Source organism: Varanus komodoensis, unplaced genomic scaffold (genome assembly GCF_004798865.1).
Source record: "Varanus komodoensis strain SLA01 unplaced genomic scaffold, ASM479886v1 scaffold1, whole genome shotgun sequence".
In the NCBI taxonomy this organism is placed as follows: Eukaryota; Metazoa; Chordata; class Lepidosauria; order Squamata; family Varanidae; genus Varanus; species Varanus komodoensis.
The window spans coordinates 17568347-17586232 of record NW_025335268.1 but is presented as its reverse complement, the minus strand read 5'-3'; the positions used below and the strand labels follow the sequence as shown (position 1 = coordinate 17586232).

Here is a 17886-nt window from a genome sequence, read left to right as displayed (position 1 = left end):
TTTGAACACATGGTGTACATGCAGTGGAAGAGAAAGCCAGTAGCTATGAATAACAATTAGTCAACTTCTTCATATTATGGCAAATTTATCTGACAGGAGAATGTTTCTCAGTTACAGACTGAATTCATGTTTGTGGTTTATTTTAATCTGTCTTTTAGTTATGTGATGTTACTGTGCTACCTCTGACAGGGTTGTTCCATCCTGTATATGCAAATTCATCTGCATGTAAAAACACAAAGGGCACACCAGTAGTTTGTTTGAAGGAGAGAACATATGTTAGAGAGTACAAGTACTTTGAACAATTTTAATTAGAAAATTTAATTGTGATGCTTTTAGATTCCTAAATCAACTCTTGAATATTTTTGGCAAACATTTTTTATCTGACTTACTGCTTTACTTTTAGAAGAAGGTTGAAAGATGGCTAAGCCACCAAAAAGAACTGATTGTGCAAAAAGATTATTCCTGGGGGAAAAGCAGTTTTTTTAAAAAGAAATTACTGGCTGTGCAGCTGAACATCAGACTTACAGTAAATAACATGCATTTATAAAAGATGACTGGAGTTAGAGTTGGCTTATTTAGTCTAGACGGTATTTTTCCTGCCAAACGTTACTTCTCTCAGTTCTGCCTGTCATAATTGTTTGATAAAGACTGTCCAAGAATTCATCATATTAAGACAAATTTCCCGAGCCCTTGAGTGAGTGGTATTTGGGTTTACCCTACAATCTTTAATTATATTAAATTGATAACAGTGGCATTGCTGCACATCAGTATAAGTCTTCATGCAGCACAGAAGTTCATAATATTTTCAGCCCAGGGTCCCCATTGAGTGCCTGCTCAGATGGCAGAGATTCACAGGGCACGTTTATACACATTCACATGCAACATCTCTCCTCCCTCTGTCTCTCTCCTTTTCTCATATACCCACACTCACACACCTTTCTGGAGCCAAATAAAGACAAGAAAAACGGGGTGAGGGGAACAGTAATGCTCTCAGAATGGACTCTGGTTCTCGCCGTAGTATCCTAGGAAGCAGGTGCGAGCCTTCAAGCATTGCTTTCTATAATGCTCTGGAGATGCGCTAGAAACAAGTCTTCTGTGGCTAGAGCTGTAGAGTCACTTCCTAGGGCAAATTTCTGTTTTTCCCTGGGGATCAACCTGACAGAGCTTGTAGAACCGCAGGCCGCACCCCCTCCCCCGCAACTTTCATCCTGCCTTTTTCCTACAAAGGGCTCAAGGCAGCTTACATCATTCTCCTCCTCCATCTTATCCACTGCTAGTGAAGAGGCTACAAGTATGTTATCCTTTTTGGTCCACTGTGTATTATTTCCCTACTGCTGGGCTCATTTATTGCATATAATATTGCAATAGTACCTGCATGTGTAAGTTTTGAAATCTGCCCTGTGCTCTTACCACATGTGCAGAAGTGGGCCACACTTATGGTGGGTATTGATTTTAAAGAGAGGATTGAGAGACTCTGGTCACATTTGCACATAACAATAAGCTAGGATTCCTGGTTTTCTTAGAACAAGCAGTATGCTGATGTACACAAGCTGTTTACTTCTACTTTGTTTCTCCCAGTCATTTGAATGTGTAAGCAAACCAGAAATTGCTAGCTTTGTGTTAGCTTTAAATTTGGTATAGAACAACATACCAAAATTCATTTCAGGTTTCCTATTTGCATGATATGATGGCGCAGAGGAGGAACCTTGCTCATTCACAGTATTCTAGGATAAATCAGCTGGGGGAGTGTGAGAAGGGGGGGATTGTGGTGAATAGATAAAATACAGTATTCCCCATTCCATGGTCAATGTTAATGGTGATAATCAGAAAAAAGATGAGAAGCTCATCCTGTTAATGATTGGTTACTGAAGGGAGTGTAGTCTTCCAGTTTGCAAGTTTTGCTTTGTCTTTTCATTAGAATCCTGAGATCCATCAAATGAAACTGATGCAATAGATACATATATAAAATTTTAAGCATTCTAAGCCCAGGAATTTGTTTTTAGTATGAGAACTTAATGGAGCCCACTGTACTTCCATGCAGAAATAAGTTTCTGGTTATGCACAAGCTTTCTTCATCTTAGCAGGACAATTTAAAAGGAGGGGAGGGGAAAAAGATTTTTTGTAGCTGCTGTTGTTCAATGGTTGAAATAGGAAAACCTTCCCGATCTGTTGTAAATCACCTAGTGAATTATTAGATCTGGCTTCTGCCCACCCCTGCCTTACTGTGTGTTTCTGACTACTAAAACTCCACATTTGATGGTTGTGTCCATACAGGGGAACTGATTTGTTGTAGACTTTGACCATATGGACAACCGAGTACAAACAACTGACCACAACTGGAAGTAAGAGGAATTATCTTAATAGAAATACTCAGTAAATTGAATTATTGTATCCTTGAAGAAGGTTTATATTGTAATGTATTGGGCTTTTCAAAGTATTAAAGTTTGATTATCATTACAACCTCTCTCCTGCCCTGCCTCCAGCCCAGTACTGTTTTGAAGCCTTCCTCTCTCTTTTGATCTTTGCTGCTTCATATGGCAATTTCGTGTGCATAACCGTGGAGAGATCTATGCATGCTTTGGCAAAATGGTGAACTAAACGTTATCAGGTTATCAGTCTCTCACTGTTACTAGAATGGAGGATATATGATGGTGCTTAGCTAATTCTGTGGTCTGTATGGTGAAAGAACTGTGATTTCATGGGTTGCTTATGGTTATATTACAGGTTCACTTGGTTGCTTAAATTGTTGGATATTGGCTCCATAGGGTCAGCACGAGCTCATTGAAGGTTAATTGAATCAGTCCTAAACTACTACTACCACCACTACTACTACTTTTTACTACTACTACTCCTATTGTTACACTGTGTATTTTGGCTATCATACACATTCCACAGTAGTTTCATTTGTCACAGGGACAATTCTGAGTCTGAAGACATTTGTAACTCATTTGGTATGTATATTGTTCCAGTTAACTAATCTTATGGAACAGTCTCTTCAATCTGGATCCTTCTCTCATATAATAAACTGTGAGGTGCTGAAACCAGGGAGAATACAATGAGAAATGAGTGATGTAAGTAAAAGTCCAGGGTTCAGAGGCAGAAGTACTTGGAAACATCCTGTTTTCCTAGGAAGTTCAGCATACGCATAGTGTAGTATATCCCTCTTTTTGGAGACAATGGGTACCATGCATGTGCCAAGTTTTCAAGTTTTGGAAGTTTCTTCGTACTTTAAGATGTTACCATGATCCTATAGGTAGTAGTATTTCTCCATTTTGGGATACATATCATTTCTGGATAAATTATACTTAATGACAGTAACACATTTTCCAATTTTTCTGTTTTTGTTTCTTCAAACAGAATGATACCGCTTTCTTCTCAAACTGTGATGATGAATGTGCATCATGGCCAAACACAGCAATATGTTATCAAGCCCAAGTACTATCCAACAAAGAAAGTTATTTCAGGAGAACAATCTACAGAGAGTTCATTGCCTTTAAGAATGAATCAGGATCAGCTTACATCACCTCTCCAGTGTAAGTATTATTGAAAAGCAGTAAAATCTGACTGTCATCAAGAAGTACAGAAAGAAACCAGGGGGCAGTCAAAAGGTGAACTCATTGCAATACTGTGTAATGTATATCCATACATTGGCCAGATAATTGCTTATTTGGGTTGTGATAGACCAACATATTTACAAAAATGATCAGTGTCAGTCTGGGCTTTGGAAGAGGTAGCCCTGGAAACTGATTTAGAATAGATGCAAATCTGAGTGGTGCTCTTGCCCTGCTGTTAGTTGTGGAATGAGATACTGCAGAATGGTGTCCACAGTGCTATCAGATTCATCATATAAGTACATGAAACATTGTCCAGAAAGTCCAATACGATCACATTTTCATTTAAAAAAACATATATATGTACACACAACTCTTTCTATCTAAACATGCATAGGGTTTCACCTTAATTGTATAATTCAGCTGCTGAACACAGATAAGGGAATTTTGTACTGTGGGAAGAGCATTTGGGAACTAGGAAAGAACCTGGTGGATTGTATTGAGCTTGTAGGCCATCTTTCCGTATCTCTGGTTTAAAGTGTTTTAGATCTATTTGATCCAAAACATTTGCCATTTAATTGTCCTTTGTAAATCATTGCTAATGATTAATGCTTATATGCCATAATATTCTCACAGAATCTATAGTTGAATTTGATATCAGAATTTGGATTTTGCAGACAGTGCTAGTTACTAGGTAAGAAAAGTTCAGCATCATTTGTCCATCATGAGATGTGGGTGCTTGAGATGTGAATGCATTAAACATTATGAGCAAGAGATTTATAAATTCTTGTCTACAGTTGTTTCTTTTTTATTTTTGATGTAATTTCTATTGATTTTGCAGTCAATAAGTTGCTTTTCATACTGATAATATTGCAATTGTGAATGGGCAATTTATAGTCCAAAGCATCTGAAGGACCACAACAATCATGATTTTTCACTGCTATAGGGGTTGTACCTTCCCTCCAAATTTGAAGGGTCACAACTTGCCACTCCTTGTTCTAGGGTTTGAATAATGTCATGTGGTAAATGAACGTTGTTTTTATAATTAACTTTTTTTCTATAGGGCACAAAGAAATGGATATACTCCTTTCTTTTGATTAGGAGGCATGACATTTCCATGGGAGGGGTTCTGTTTTTGTACATCTATCAACCCTTTCCTGTTCATGCTTTAGTACAAGGATTTGACTTGGCTGCTTGGGTGCTTTACTGTTTCTGGCTGACTGATGCATTCTCTTTTTTTTTCCTTCTGAATGACTGCATGTTTGTGGACCTCTAAGGTGAAGCTGTCAGTTTAAAGTTAGGGGAAAGGAGAGATTGACAGGTCACATCTGTCACATCACATGCAGAGTAATGATGGTATACATTGATGTGAATCCCTTAACAATAGAGTAGGGCGGACACAGATCCTCTGTTTTGAGGGCAGCCAGTGGGGGCAAAAGCCTTGTCAGGCTCTGTGAGAAAGTAATGGGATCTTTCCTTCTTAAAACATTAGGAGAAATCACAGAATTAGAAGGGAAAAGAGCTGTGTTTGCAAGATAAAAATGATATCCAAGGAAGGGATAATTTCAGTCCACATTTTTTTCAGGCATTCCAAGCTGGGGTGGTGGTAAAGGAGGAAATTGCTGGATCCAGATCAGACAGCCCAACAATAACAACATAGTTTTCTGAAAGTACAGAATTTGTCTTTGATAGAAGCTACAGGGGGACTCACACAACTTCCCCCTCTGCTTATTTCTCTAAAATCTAGTAGTGTTTCACATACTTGATATCAGGGATCCTTACACATACCTTGTAAGATAGCCTAGTATTACCCATATCTGTGAAACATAACAGAAAGAGGACTAAAGGTAATTGTAGTGGATGCTCTGCAAGAGTATGCACCTCTGGGACTCTGAACTAGGGACTTTTTGACCAAAAGTCAACTGTAAAAAAAAGGGTTGTTTCTGCATCCACTATATAATTACTGGCTTTCAGTGCAATTCAGACCTTTCTTCATTTGTCAGGGTTTTAAGTTGTCTCAGTAAATTCCAGAAAGGCATTGATTGCATGTATGACAAATCTGAACAAAAACTGGAACTGTGGCACAAGAATTCCACGTTGGTAATTTGGCAACATTGTGCCAGTGTTCCTGCTAGCAACACAAAGCAGGATTGTGGCAGAAGACCTTTCTTAAGCCTCTGGGCTCTGCCACTAAATGACCCAAGATAGCTGCTGCTTTATTTTTCCTCAGCATTTTACTGCATTATAAAAAGGATTTTAGGGATGAAGCAGAGTACTTTAAACACCACATCACCATCTTTCTGTAGGCAGAGAAATGCTTCCTTCACTAGGGCATGGGTTTGACCCTTCACCTTGGGGATTGGTCGCTGGAGCCACACAAGTATTAGAGGAAACAACAGGTGAAATAAAATGTGGAGAGTTTACACAATTGATAATAAATATAGGCTGAGAGTTCACATTGAAAGATGTATTTAAAAATAAATATGGAACAGCTGTCTGAATTATTGGGTATTGTTGATGTTATGCACTGAAAATAAGTCATAGGCTCCACAGAGGAAAAATAAAATATATGATCATCTAATTCAGGACTGTAGAGTAGTTGACAACTTCTAGCCCAGAATTCTTCTGAGCTAATCTTTCCATATTTAAAAACATTTTTCATATGTGGCGCTTTTTCCCCCCTGCACTGGAAAATGTAGAGGTCAATCTATTCAGAGAGTGGTTTCTTATATTTTTATTCTATTTCAGCCAGTCACCATTTTTCTGTGCTTCAAAACAAGTGATCATAGAAGATGTATTGCTGGGGAATTAATGTAATACATTAATGTATTGCATTGGGGAATTAATGTAATACATTAATGTATTGCATTGGGGAATTAATGTAATGTAAGACACATAACTGTATATTTTGTGTGTTGAATCTATCCATAAGAATGCATACTTCTGTTATTTTTAATCTGAAGTTCCACCTGATTCTCGGGCAGCTCAGGATTTTGTGGCCTCTGTGGGATTGTCCCAATTGGCCTATCAGGCCAACACATGTAGCAAGACACATTATAGACTTTTTTCTTTTTCAGCTAGTGATAGAGACAGTGATCTGAAAATAGGAGACTTTGAATCAATACTCAGACTGGCTTCTGTTGAGCTTTAGATTTATGGCAGCTTTTCTCCTTCCAAGAGTGGGGAAACTATTATAATGTTCTGCCTCTGGAAGCTAAGGATCCAGATAATTTTCAGAGGACCCGGGTGGGTGCTGGCTTGTACAGGTGGTGCTCCTGTGGAAATGCTGTTGTAAACCACCCAGAGGGCTTTGTGCAGTACAGAAATAAAATGAAAAAATGAATGACACAGGCAGTTGACACAATTGTTCCTGAGTGTCCTCTCAGTAGTAGAGATTGTATGGCTTTCCAGTATACTTTGGAACTGAAAGTGATGAAACAAAACAGGAAGCAACGTGAATTATTTATATATTTATTTAAAACATTTCTATGCCGTCCCCATCGCAACAAAGCCTCGGGGCGGCTCACAACAAAAACAAACAAAAGCATATAAAAATTATACAATAAAAATATTAAAACCCGGTGCATCTCTGCTTAAAAATTTAAAAAACCTACATAATAAATTAACAATTAAAATAAGTTTTAAATAAAAAGGTCTTAGCCTGAGGAATTAAGAGGAAAACTCCCAGCAGATGTCATCAAACACTGGTAAATGCTTATAGTCAAGCATTTTCAGAGGCAGTTAAAGTGGCAAAGACCTCTCTGTGCTGTCACAGAGTTACATAGGGTTGTTTAAGGCTTTTTTTCCCCGTGCAGGTCCTAACACCATGACACCATGACTCCATCAAAGGCCTGGTGTAATTTGCAAGGCACTTCCAAGATACAGTCTCTTGGATCTTCTGGTACTTAGACTTCAGTGTGTTATTGCAGGCGACCTGCTTGCCCACATTTGATATAGCTTGTTGAAGCTGGTTTGGTACAACATCAGTGTTTGGTACAGCTTGATGATGATGTTCAAACTGCTTGAATGAGTCTACGCAGCAAATTCCATGTTTGGATTATAAAAATCAGCAGGAAGGGCACATCCAGCTGGCCAAGGAAGTGATTTAATGCCTCCACAAAGCTATCTGAAAGGGACAGCAAAGAGGCAAAAATCCTTCCTGGACTCAGGACATCTGGGCAGTTGTAAACCTTTTCTTCTTGGACAAGCTCCTTCAGAGGTGTCATCTAAGCAGCTCCAGATACTCTTGAATGGGACTGATTATCAGTTGGATTTCATGCCTGGTTTTGATCATCCTGTATGATGAACTATGTTAGAAGAGAAACAGAACAAAACCCTGTTGATTCTGCTTGATCTTATGGCAGCTTTCAGGCGCATCACTCATGTTATCCTTCTGGGACCACTGTACGACCTATGAGTGGGTGGACAGGACAGGACTGCATTTTCCTGTGGAAATATATATATATTCAGATTAGGACTGAGGATAAACAGTCATTGGACAAAACATCTTGGCTGAGGAGAAGCAATCATTCAATCAAACATTCATTAAATTGGTTCAGCTATTCGAGGAGAAACATTTTGGTAAAATAGGATTTCTCCCAACTTGGGTTTCCAAATAATTTTCCTGATCCTTCACCACTTGGAAGTCAGCCTTATTGAATTCAGTGGCTTTTTATCTGACTAGACATGTTATAGTCTTGTAGAGTTATTCTCTGCAGAGTTATAACTCAAACTCCTGCAAGAGCAACAACAAAATCCAAAATAAATGGCACACCTTTTAAACCTTTGAGTCAGCTTTGAATAGTGTCATTTGGAAGGATTTGTTTGATTGCTTATTTGTTTGCAAGACATTCTTATTTTAACAAAAATATATAATGGCACTGTGGCTTTATATATTTAACAAGCCAGTTTCAATAGCTGACCTATCTAAAGTTTGACGGGCATTTGCATCTCTCCAAAAAATGAGTTGTTTGAGTTACCCTCTCTTCAAAGCTGTTTTCAAGGGTAGGCCTGTGTACAGTAAACAACTGGGAGGTTACCCAAGCATGAATAACTTTTGCCAGAATTTCTTAGTTGTTCTTCACTATCTAAATATATTTTAAAATTACCTATTCTTCACACATACCCCTGCATAGCTCAGGTCTCAGATGCTAGCCATGCTGGTTCTGACCAAAGGAAGGTCTATTTAATGTAGTATTCTCTTCTCACAATGGTCAACCCAGCTGCCTCTGGGAAACTCACAAGCAGAACATGAACACATGTCCTCCTCCTATGTTTCCCAGCATCGGGTATGCTTAGGCATATGACTTCTAATACCAGGGTAACATAGAGGTGTCAGGACTGGCAGCCATTGATAAACTCATCCTCTAAGAATTTGTCTAATCCCCTTTTAGAGCCATTCAAATTGGGTGCCATCACTACACCTTATGGTAAATTGTTTGGAAAATCATCTGTGGTCATTGAATATCATCAATATTTCTTGTCTGCTGTATGCCTGAGGTGTCACATGATTTAGGCAAATCATGGTAATAAAACTTATTCACCCAATTGAAGAGGGCCACCTTTATGCAGTATTTTGGCAATGCTATTTATATGACTTTCAGAAATCTTAAGTTACAGGTTGTAGAAAATCCTTTCTAAGGGTACCTGTTTGAGAAGAGCATACTACAAACTAAAAACCAACTTTTCTCAGAGTCATCAATTATAGTGTAGCGCAGAGAACTTCATTGCTGGCATTTAATAATGGAGACAAACCTTAATTTTCAGGAAAGTCCTTGAACTGTTCAGGCCGCCTAAAGAATTTGGCCTGTTTAACTGCTTTTTAAATAAAAAAATAACTGGTTTTCAGCTCCCTTTATAGTATTATTTAAAAGTAGTATATTCAATTTTAATAACATATTAAATGAAGAAATAAATACTGTCTTTAAGAGGTGGTCCATTCAGTTTTCTAGAACCTAGAGCTAAAGAATTACAGTTGAAAAATATCATGAGTTAGGTCATGGTAGAATCAAGTGCTTCCATAATTTTATCTCAAATTACTTCCTTTGTTCTAGTTTGTCTTGGGGGGGGGGGTGTAGGATCCTCTTTTTTTAGCAGTTCTTGTAAAGTTGATTACCAAGAAACAACAGTATTGTTTGTTGAAAGCTATCACACATGTTAGACAAAGTTTTAAGTATGCAAAAAGTCTGCACTCCAAATGAACTGCTCTCTGTACAGAAATGATCTTTACAGAGAGGTTAAATTTTTTGATACCATGAATAACTGCACTAGAAGAACCAACCAAGCAGGATTTAATCCCCTGTGGTGTTTTCATGGACATAGTATGAGACATAAGTGTTGTTGAACCAATTGGAAATAGTTCAGCACAGTCACATTTAATCTCGACAGAGAAAACTTCTCTTAATAAGAGATGTGGTAGAATGGAAAACAGATAGCAGAGAGCTCAGGATAAATGGTAAATTCTCCCAATGAAAGGGGTCCCATTGGGATCTGTATTGGGATCAATACTTTTCAACTACATACATGATCTGTGATTAGGAATAAACAGTGAAGTGGCCAAATTATTGAGGTGCTGCTGCTGTCCATACATCTCTCCCTGCAGCTCACGTTGTTTCATGGGCAGGTGGCTCAGGAAAGAATGAAACTGCATGACAGCACATGGAGGAGGACTGATTGCCTGCATCTGGGGATTTCTCCCAGATTTCTAGTAATATGTTTTCTCTGACCAAGTAGGAGGATAAAGCCTTTTGCTCATGAGAGGGTTGTTCCTTACAACTATTGCAACCAAATTATGTGGCGTGACTGTTTTAAGTGCTTCCAGCATCTGTACAGTATGCTAGTTCATTCATTCTCCTCAGTTCCAACACTCATGCAGAGGCAGAGACTTGAATGGGCAATTTAGTGCAGGCAGAAGCACTATGGAGGAATAGGAAGTTTGCATTTGTGCCTGTGTTTTTGTGCTTTGCATGGTATGCATGAGATTGGGATTTAACTGGGGATAAAAAGGTAAGATGTGGTGTGTGTTATGTGTTTATGCATAAAGAGAGTTGAGAGAATGTCTCCACCTGTCTCCTTGTTTATACAGGGGACGAGTGAATGTGTGTATAACAGTGACTGGGGTAGTGATAATGAGCTAAACCAAGGGTGAGAGAAGATACATTGGGTAGAAGCATCTTCACAGAGGCCACTGTTCAGGTACTCTTAAATCCATATATTTACTAAAACCCACTCAAGGGTTAAATAATAAGGCTACTATGTATGGCTTCAGTTAAATAAATTCTGGAGAAAGGAACTGCCACTTTTATAATTCTCTATTACTAAGAAATTCTGTAAAATAACTTCCATGTACAATTTTTACATGGGTGAGAGTGTTGTCAGACAAGATGAGATTTCACGGGATTATTTGTGCAATATCACGCTTCCTTTTGATAGTAGATAGGAAGTAGATAGGAAGAATAATCTAGATCTGGTAGTAAAATAATAGGCAAGACCCAGTTTAGGAAATAAGTAATTTCCTCCTGAATCTGTTTTATCAGCAGTTGAAAAAGTGTAAGAGAACAAAAAAGTTCTTGTAGTATTTTTAAAACTGCAAGTGTATATGTATATTTGGTTGGTTATATGTTGGTTATTAGCTTTATCCACTGCATTCTGCAGTGGTATTGGACCATTAATACCACAATATAAAGGACAGAACTTAAGTTCGTGTAAACTTCACATCAAAATAATGTGTATGGAATAGGATTGTTTTATTCCAAATAAAATACAATATTAATAATCCTTTTTAAATGCAGGGTATCCTTCTAAATACATACCTACAGCTTGATGGCATAATTAGAGATTGCCTTGTGTGCTTTGCAATGTGTTCGTCTTGCCTGATTTTGGTCCCAGTTTCACACAAAGGCTGGAAAGATTCAGACTTTCTTCCTTCATTAGCAAAACATCCCAACACTTCTATGACAGCAGGATCACACACTAAACAGAACAAGATCCATACAGGCTGTTCAGTGCCTTCATATCAGAACTCTTGTATCAGAGAGTGTGGGACCTTGCCCCACTCCAGGTAGGGTTTCCACCTAAGACATAGGTTCAGACTCAGAGTAGGAGTAGGTAGCTTCCAGTCCAGCTGCGGGTAATTGGCCTGGCTTCCCACTCTGCCTGGGGAACAGGGGAGTAGGGAGACAGTGGCGACCAATATGGCTAATCCTCCTCAGCTTGAAGTGTTGACCTTGACAGGGGCACCTGCTGAACAGTCAGGGACAATTCATAGAGGCAATTCCTTTGCAAATAAATCTGGGAAGTTTCCATGAGTCTTTGTTGGAGACAATAGGTCACATTCAGGGAAAACTTCTAGCTTCTTGTGTAAATAGGAGCATGGGGCAAGAGTGTTGTAGAAAACTCTAGCAGGACTGAGCAGTGAACTCATAATCAGTATGTCCAGAGAGGCAACCAGAGGCTCCTTGACAGCCCAACATGTATTTTTTGATTGCCTCTGAGAGAATTGAGACCACAAAAGGAATTATTTAAATAAAAGTGATTTATGAATATGCTTACCATGATTGCTGGAGGACAGGACACAACAGATAGTAATTACGTGAAAGCATCTATCTAGTTTCTGAAAAGTTGTAAATTCCAAACAATAGACAAAATTGAGAGGAACAGTGGCTCATATAGACAAAAAAAGGGGTTTAAAATCTGCCTGGAATACCCTCCTGGAGGATTAGCATCAAAAGTAAGGAGATCTACAGTGCTAGCTTATAGAATTCCTTCACCTTATATAACCCTGTCTAGGTATGGCCAAAACAGCTGTCATGGCCATCTGGTCACAAACCCTGCCAAATGCCCATTCCTGCGCTTGTTTTTTCGATCACTGTATAACAGACCACAATTCATTTTGTCACAGTGAGCCTTCCATTAGATTGCATTTAATTTCTGACATTGCTGGATAGAGTCTGTTTGACTTTTTTTGTGTTCTATTGCAAAATACTGGGTACAATGCCAGTATTAATTCCAAGAAAGAAATATTAAAAAAGAGACTACCTATGGTTGAAAATCAAGCTCGAGTTTTGCTCCATGAATGGAAGGAACTTCCATTTACAGAAACAGTGTTCTGCACATAGAATCCAAGCCCATGGATTTAAGATAAAGTTTTAGGTAAATCTTCATGTTTCTCCCTCAGTTCTCTGTTTTTATTCAGAGGGGATTTTATTCAAATGACAAAATTTATAAACTAGTATTGTACGAATGAATAATAAGAAAATACATTTCAGTCATATGTGTTCCAGTCATATATGTTGATAGAGTTCGTTTTCATATTACTGGGGCCATTTTGTGCCATTTGTTGTGCTAATGATGAATGAATGGCAGATGGATTTTCATTCTGTATAATTTTGGAACACTGCCAGTTCCCATCCGCTACCGAGTAACTGTCCTAGACATATATTTGCCATGTGGAAGCACAATATCATGAAACAGTCCCCGAGGGCAGCATCTTGCAAAATATTTTGTAATTTGGGTGCAAAGTATGCAAGTAGAATTTCAAATAGGAATACGGGTGTTAATGTGTAAATATCTTTTAAAATATGCATGAGTGAGGAGCATTGAAAGATCAGCTCCATGGTTCCATGTATTGTAAATGACATTTGTATACATGTTCATTCTGGTGTACTAGATGTGCATTTCACAGAAGCCTAAAGAACAGAAGAATTTTTGATTTGAATAAGATGTTCAAGTGATTAGGTAAGAGTCTGGTTGTGTCATTCCTACTTCCATGTTTTCTTTTCTATTCTATTGATTTGATTTATCCCCCACCTTCTTTCCCAAAATATGGCACTCAGGTCACTCAGTTTGAGTTGGCATTGCATATATTCACAGAAGTAAAAACAAACAAGCCCTTGTACTGATATCAACTTTTTATGATAAAGATTGCATCTTTATCATAAAGAGCAGCCTGTTCTTGTTCCACATAGGGATACTAAAGCCCATCTAGATTGCAACGGAAAAGTGTGTTAGCTCTCACAAGGAAGAGCTAGCCCTCTTAGCTTGTGCAAGCTAATCCTTGTGCAGGCCCTCAGTTTATCCTTTGGCCTGCAGTTCTGAATGGTCATCTTGCTCTGCTGGACATGCATTTTCAGAAACAGTGAATATGGTCTCTGCCTCTTACACTTAGCCATTGTTTTCAAACATGGATGTGTCGAGGACACAGATATATGAGAGTTTCTACCGTTAATTTGCCATTTTACCTCCAGATGTTCATGCAAAAATTGATACACACATTGGGTAGGATAAAGGCCATGTGGTATTGTGTAACATTCCTTTAAACATTTGTATTGTGTTTTATATTTTATATGGTGGGCAGGTCATGAGCGGAGCAGGCTGGAGCTGGGGGTCAGACTAGATGGCCCTGGAGGCCCCTTCTGACTCGCTCTGTTTCTCTGTTTCTATATTTTAACCATGCAATCCTATGGCTCCTACACAGTGTCCAGATACCACAGGATTTTTCAGAGCCCCAGCTCTGATAGTGGAAAACAGCTCTGATGTTGGAATTAGGACTTTTGCCTTTTCTTCCTTCTTCTCTTTTGTTCCCTCTCACAGCTGGTGCAGCATTGGCTGATATTCCAATCCTGTTGCAAAAGCAACCTCAGAGAAATGGTTTAGGAGGTGTTCTGTGGGAATGGATAGAGGAGAAGGCTTACACTGTCAAGATACAGCAAATTCTGGCAGTGCCTTGGCCTCCTCCCTTCCTGGTCTGAAGCATTGCTGTTAGAGATTGCCTTAAATAGGTTGCCTAGCTGCTTTTTAGGGTGGGAGGACTATTTAGGCAACCTTAATCTCCAGGCTTCTTCTTTCCTGCATAGGATGTCCATAATCCTCTGAATTGGAGGATTATGGACATCTTCATAGGAATGCACCATAACTGTTTCAAAAATAGCATTTTAGTTTTTTAACTGGCTGCAGGATGCTCAGAAAACATTACTTATTGGGTGTCTTAGAAATAAATAAGTAATCAGTCACTCTGAAGATCTGAAAAGGAAAAGAATTGACAATAGAAGCTTGGAGACATGCACTTCTTTGATACATCATGTCTGTAAGGAAAGCATTATATCCCACCTTCAGTGTTAGTTTTGGTAGAAAGGCAGAGTACAAGTCAAATAAATGCAGTTTGTCCATTGATCCTTAAACAATTTTCTGCAACTGTGAGAAGCTTTTTTCTATTACATTGTGCAGTGAAACAGTTTTGGCCCACAGGCTTCGATTCTCCATCTTTGCTTTACTAAGTTCCAAATTATATTGTCCAGCCTTTTCTTTACTATGTTACTACATTGTATTACAGTTAAAGAGTGGCCATCTTGTTTATATTGACTCAGGAATCCAAAGCTAAATGATCATTTAATTTCATTGGTACTGGTAGCACCCATTTTAAACTGTGCTTTGGCGCTTGTCATTGCAGTTGAGTTTCCTAATACAGGACGTTTTCCAGGCAGGGCCAGACTGATAGTGGTTACTCAGCTCTGCATGTTGTTTTAATTAGATCACTTCCTAAACGAAAAAAAAATGGTTGCAAAAGGCATGTTAAAATAAGGATAAAAACTGTTAAGGTTTTTCTAGGAAAAGGTCCTTCCCCCCCATAAGTCATTTCCAAATAGATTATTAAAATTCTGCTTTGGAGGTATTTTGTTTGTTTTAGGACACATTTACATGTTAGGAATCTGGCTGTTTTAGGAACTCACTAGCAATTTTGGACTTCCTCTTTTTATCAAGAAAGGTGTAGAACAAGTTCTCAGAGAATTAATGTGTCTATGAATGATAAAATTAGAATCCTAAGTCAAACGTGCTTCTTAAAAAATTAAATTTCAGGTATGTCTACTTTATTATCAGAGTAAAGGTTCTCAAATATGAGGAAAGCTTCCCTAGGGAAGTATGGGCAGTGCTGGATGAAACTTTTAACTTTTCATGACCCTTCCCAGTGTTTTTCTCAGACAAAGAAAGAGAATAGCAAGTAATTCTGGTCTCTGTATATAAGGGAAGTACAGGAAGCTCTTCATGCCATGATGATGGTGTTGGTAATGGAAGGTTTGTTTGTGTATGTGTGTGATTATGCTCACATCATCAGGTACATCATTCTCTTTGATTTGCTGGAGCATAAAGGTTAATGACCAGAGTAATTACAGCTAGGTAAACTTCTGGTCTTTTTTAGCTTAAAGCACATACATATGGCAGCTGTTCTTACTTGAAATTAGAAGTGTTGAAAGTATCCCTCCAAAAGGATCTACCAAACCCAAAGTAAAAATCCAGACATGCAGACTGTAAAGCCCAATACTGGTCTCATGGTCAGTAGTATAGATGGGAATATGTGTGGTTATGTTGTATGAGCACACTGAATCCCCCCAGATAAACATGTGCAAATGTAGTTGTATGTGGCAGTGGAGGAATGTTCCCCGCTTGGCTCAGAGAAGGTTGCCATAATATAGTTTCTCATTCAAGGTAAATTGGGAGTATATGCTATGTATCCTGTGGGCAAGTAGCTTAATCCCAGTGCCTACAAATGAGTCAGCTGGCACAGGTTTTTTTTCTTCCATTCAATCTTGAAGAAAAGCCAGAAATAATATATAATGATCTGCTGATGTTAGGAGGTACTCTCCATTCTCGTAAGCATTACCCATGGGCATTCATACACCAGATAAGCCAGTCAACCAACCAGTGTTCAGAGGTTGTTTGCTTGTCTGTTTTTTGCATTGTGACAGGATCAAGAAAGAGACTGGTCAAATGTTACTTCTCTGAAGAAATTAGACTTGGATTTTTTTTGCAAAGTATTCCTAGTATTTATGCTAAATTATGAATGTCCATTAAAATTTTGACAAGAGAGCAAATATACATAGGATCTTTCTGTAACTTTCTGAAGCCTTAAGTAAAACAAAAAACCTTAAATGTGGTTGATTGTTAAACTAAGTACATATGTAACCATCTGGAATACCTGGGATTTTGTGTATCTTCTCATATTCTAAGAATAAATCAGATTAAAATTATGCAGAGGTGTGTTTGGAATACACTTGCCCTAAGCCCTTGTTACTGACAGGTTTTGTTCAGAAACTACTTTATCCTGTAGCTAGCTATCCATTGGCAGCCATTCAGAATTAAAGTGTTGGTTTAAGTGCTAGTAGTTGACGACCAAGTAAAACCTATAATATGTAAATCCACATGGAGTAACAGTTCCAAGAATCTGTGGAAAAAAAAATAAAGGGTCCCGGCAGCTGCGTCACAGGATTTGTTCACTTCAGGCTAGGGTGCCAGGAGATTTGAGACAGATGTTTTCAGACATGCGGCATGCCTAAAACATTTCCAGGGGTCGGGCTACAAATAGTGACTTAATAAGTGTAGAAACAGGAAAAGTATGCAGGAGGGGAAGACGCAAGAGTTTATTCACCCCTAGGTGAACAGCCAGTCGCTTTACATTACATCTGCCTGTCAGGGTTGGCTATTTAAGCTGTCATGCCCTTGGTGTTGCTCTTTGACTGTGAATAAAGTGCAGCATTGTGATTACTAATCCCACTCCAGTGACTTGACTTTAAATGTGGTTTTGGAGTGGATCCCGGAGTCCTGTTTGCTAAGCTTCCTACTCCTGTTTCAGAGTCACCACTGGATATTGAGGAGAGAGCATTGAAGCCTGCCCTTCTCCACTTAGAAACTTGTTACTTTATTAAAATATTTTTAATAAACCATTTCAAGGAAGTCAATGGCTACCAAAGTTATCTGTTTGTTTTTCTTTTTCTCTCTGCCTTTGCTCCCAGTGGGAAATCACACGGGACGCATCAAGGTGATCTTTACACCCAGCATCTGCAAAGTGACCTGTAAAAAAGGCACCTGTCAGAACAGCTGCGAGAAAGGAAACACCACAACACTGATTAGTGAAAATGGGCATGCTGCTGATACCCTGACAGCACCCAACTTCCGAGTAGGTAAGTCTCATGAATTCTTACTAGTCTTTGCTAATCCTTTCTGAACTGTTTGTACATATTGTGAATTTCTTAGCTTTCTTTGAAAGATCTATAATAAGCATTATGTCATTTAGCTGTTAGGCATCCCTCTGACAGCACTTGATAAACTTGTAACATGCAAAAAAACCCCCTCCTACTAAAAATTGTGTGCGTGTGTGTTGCAGGTAAAACTGCTTTTTTTAGGAATGCACAAATTGGTTGGAAAAATATGTCAAGATTGAGGGAAAATAATGCTTCTTCAGTTTTGTAGTATAGGATTTTGGTAAGTGAATGTGAAATCTATTTAGACCAAAATGAAATGTTCCTGAAAGACATTGTCTGGGAATTGTTTAACCCTACATTCC

General features: G+C 38.5%; 1 protein-coding gene across 13 annotated transcripts in view; it reads left to right on the top strand.

Annotated features, from left to right (window-relative positions):
* LTBP1 (latent transforming growth factor beta binding protein 1) overlaps nucleotides 1-17886 on the top strand; it is a 242920-nt gene that overhangs the window by 45593 nt on the left and 179441 nt on the right. For 10 of the 13 annotated variants that reach the window (XM_044451089.1, XM_044451347.1, XM_044451264.1 and 7 more), the window contains exons 4-5: nucleotides 3358-3533; nucleotides 17336-17503. In XM_044451089.1, the coding sequence (XP_044307024.1) occupies nucleotides 3358-3533; nucleotides 17336-17503 (344 nt within the window). The other 3 variants (XM_044451825.1, XM_044451746.1, XM_044451897.1) reach the window with 2 other exon arrangements.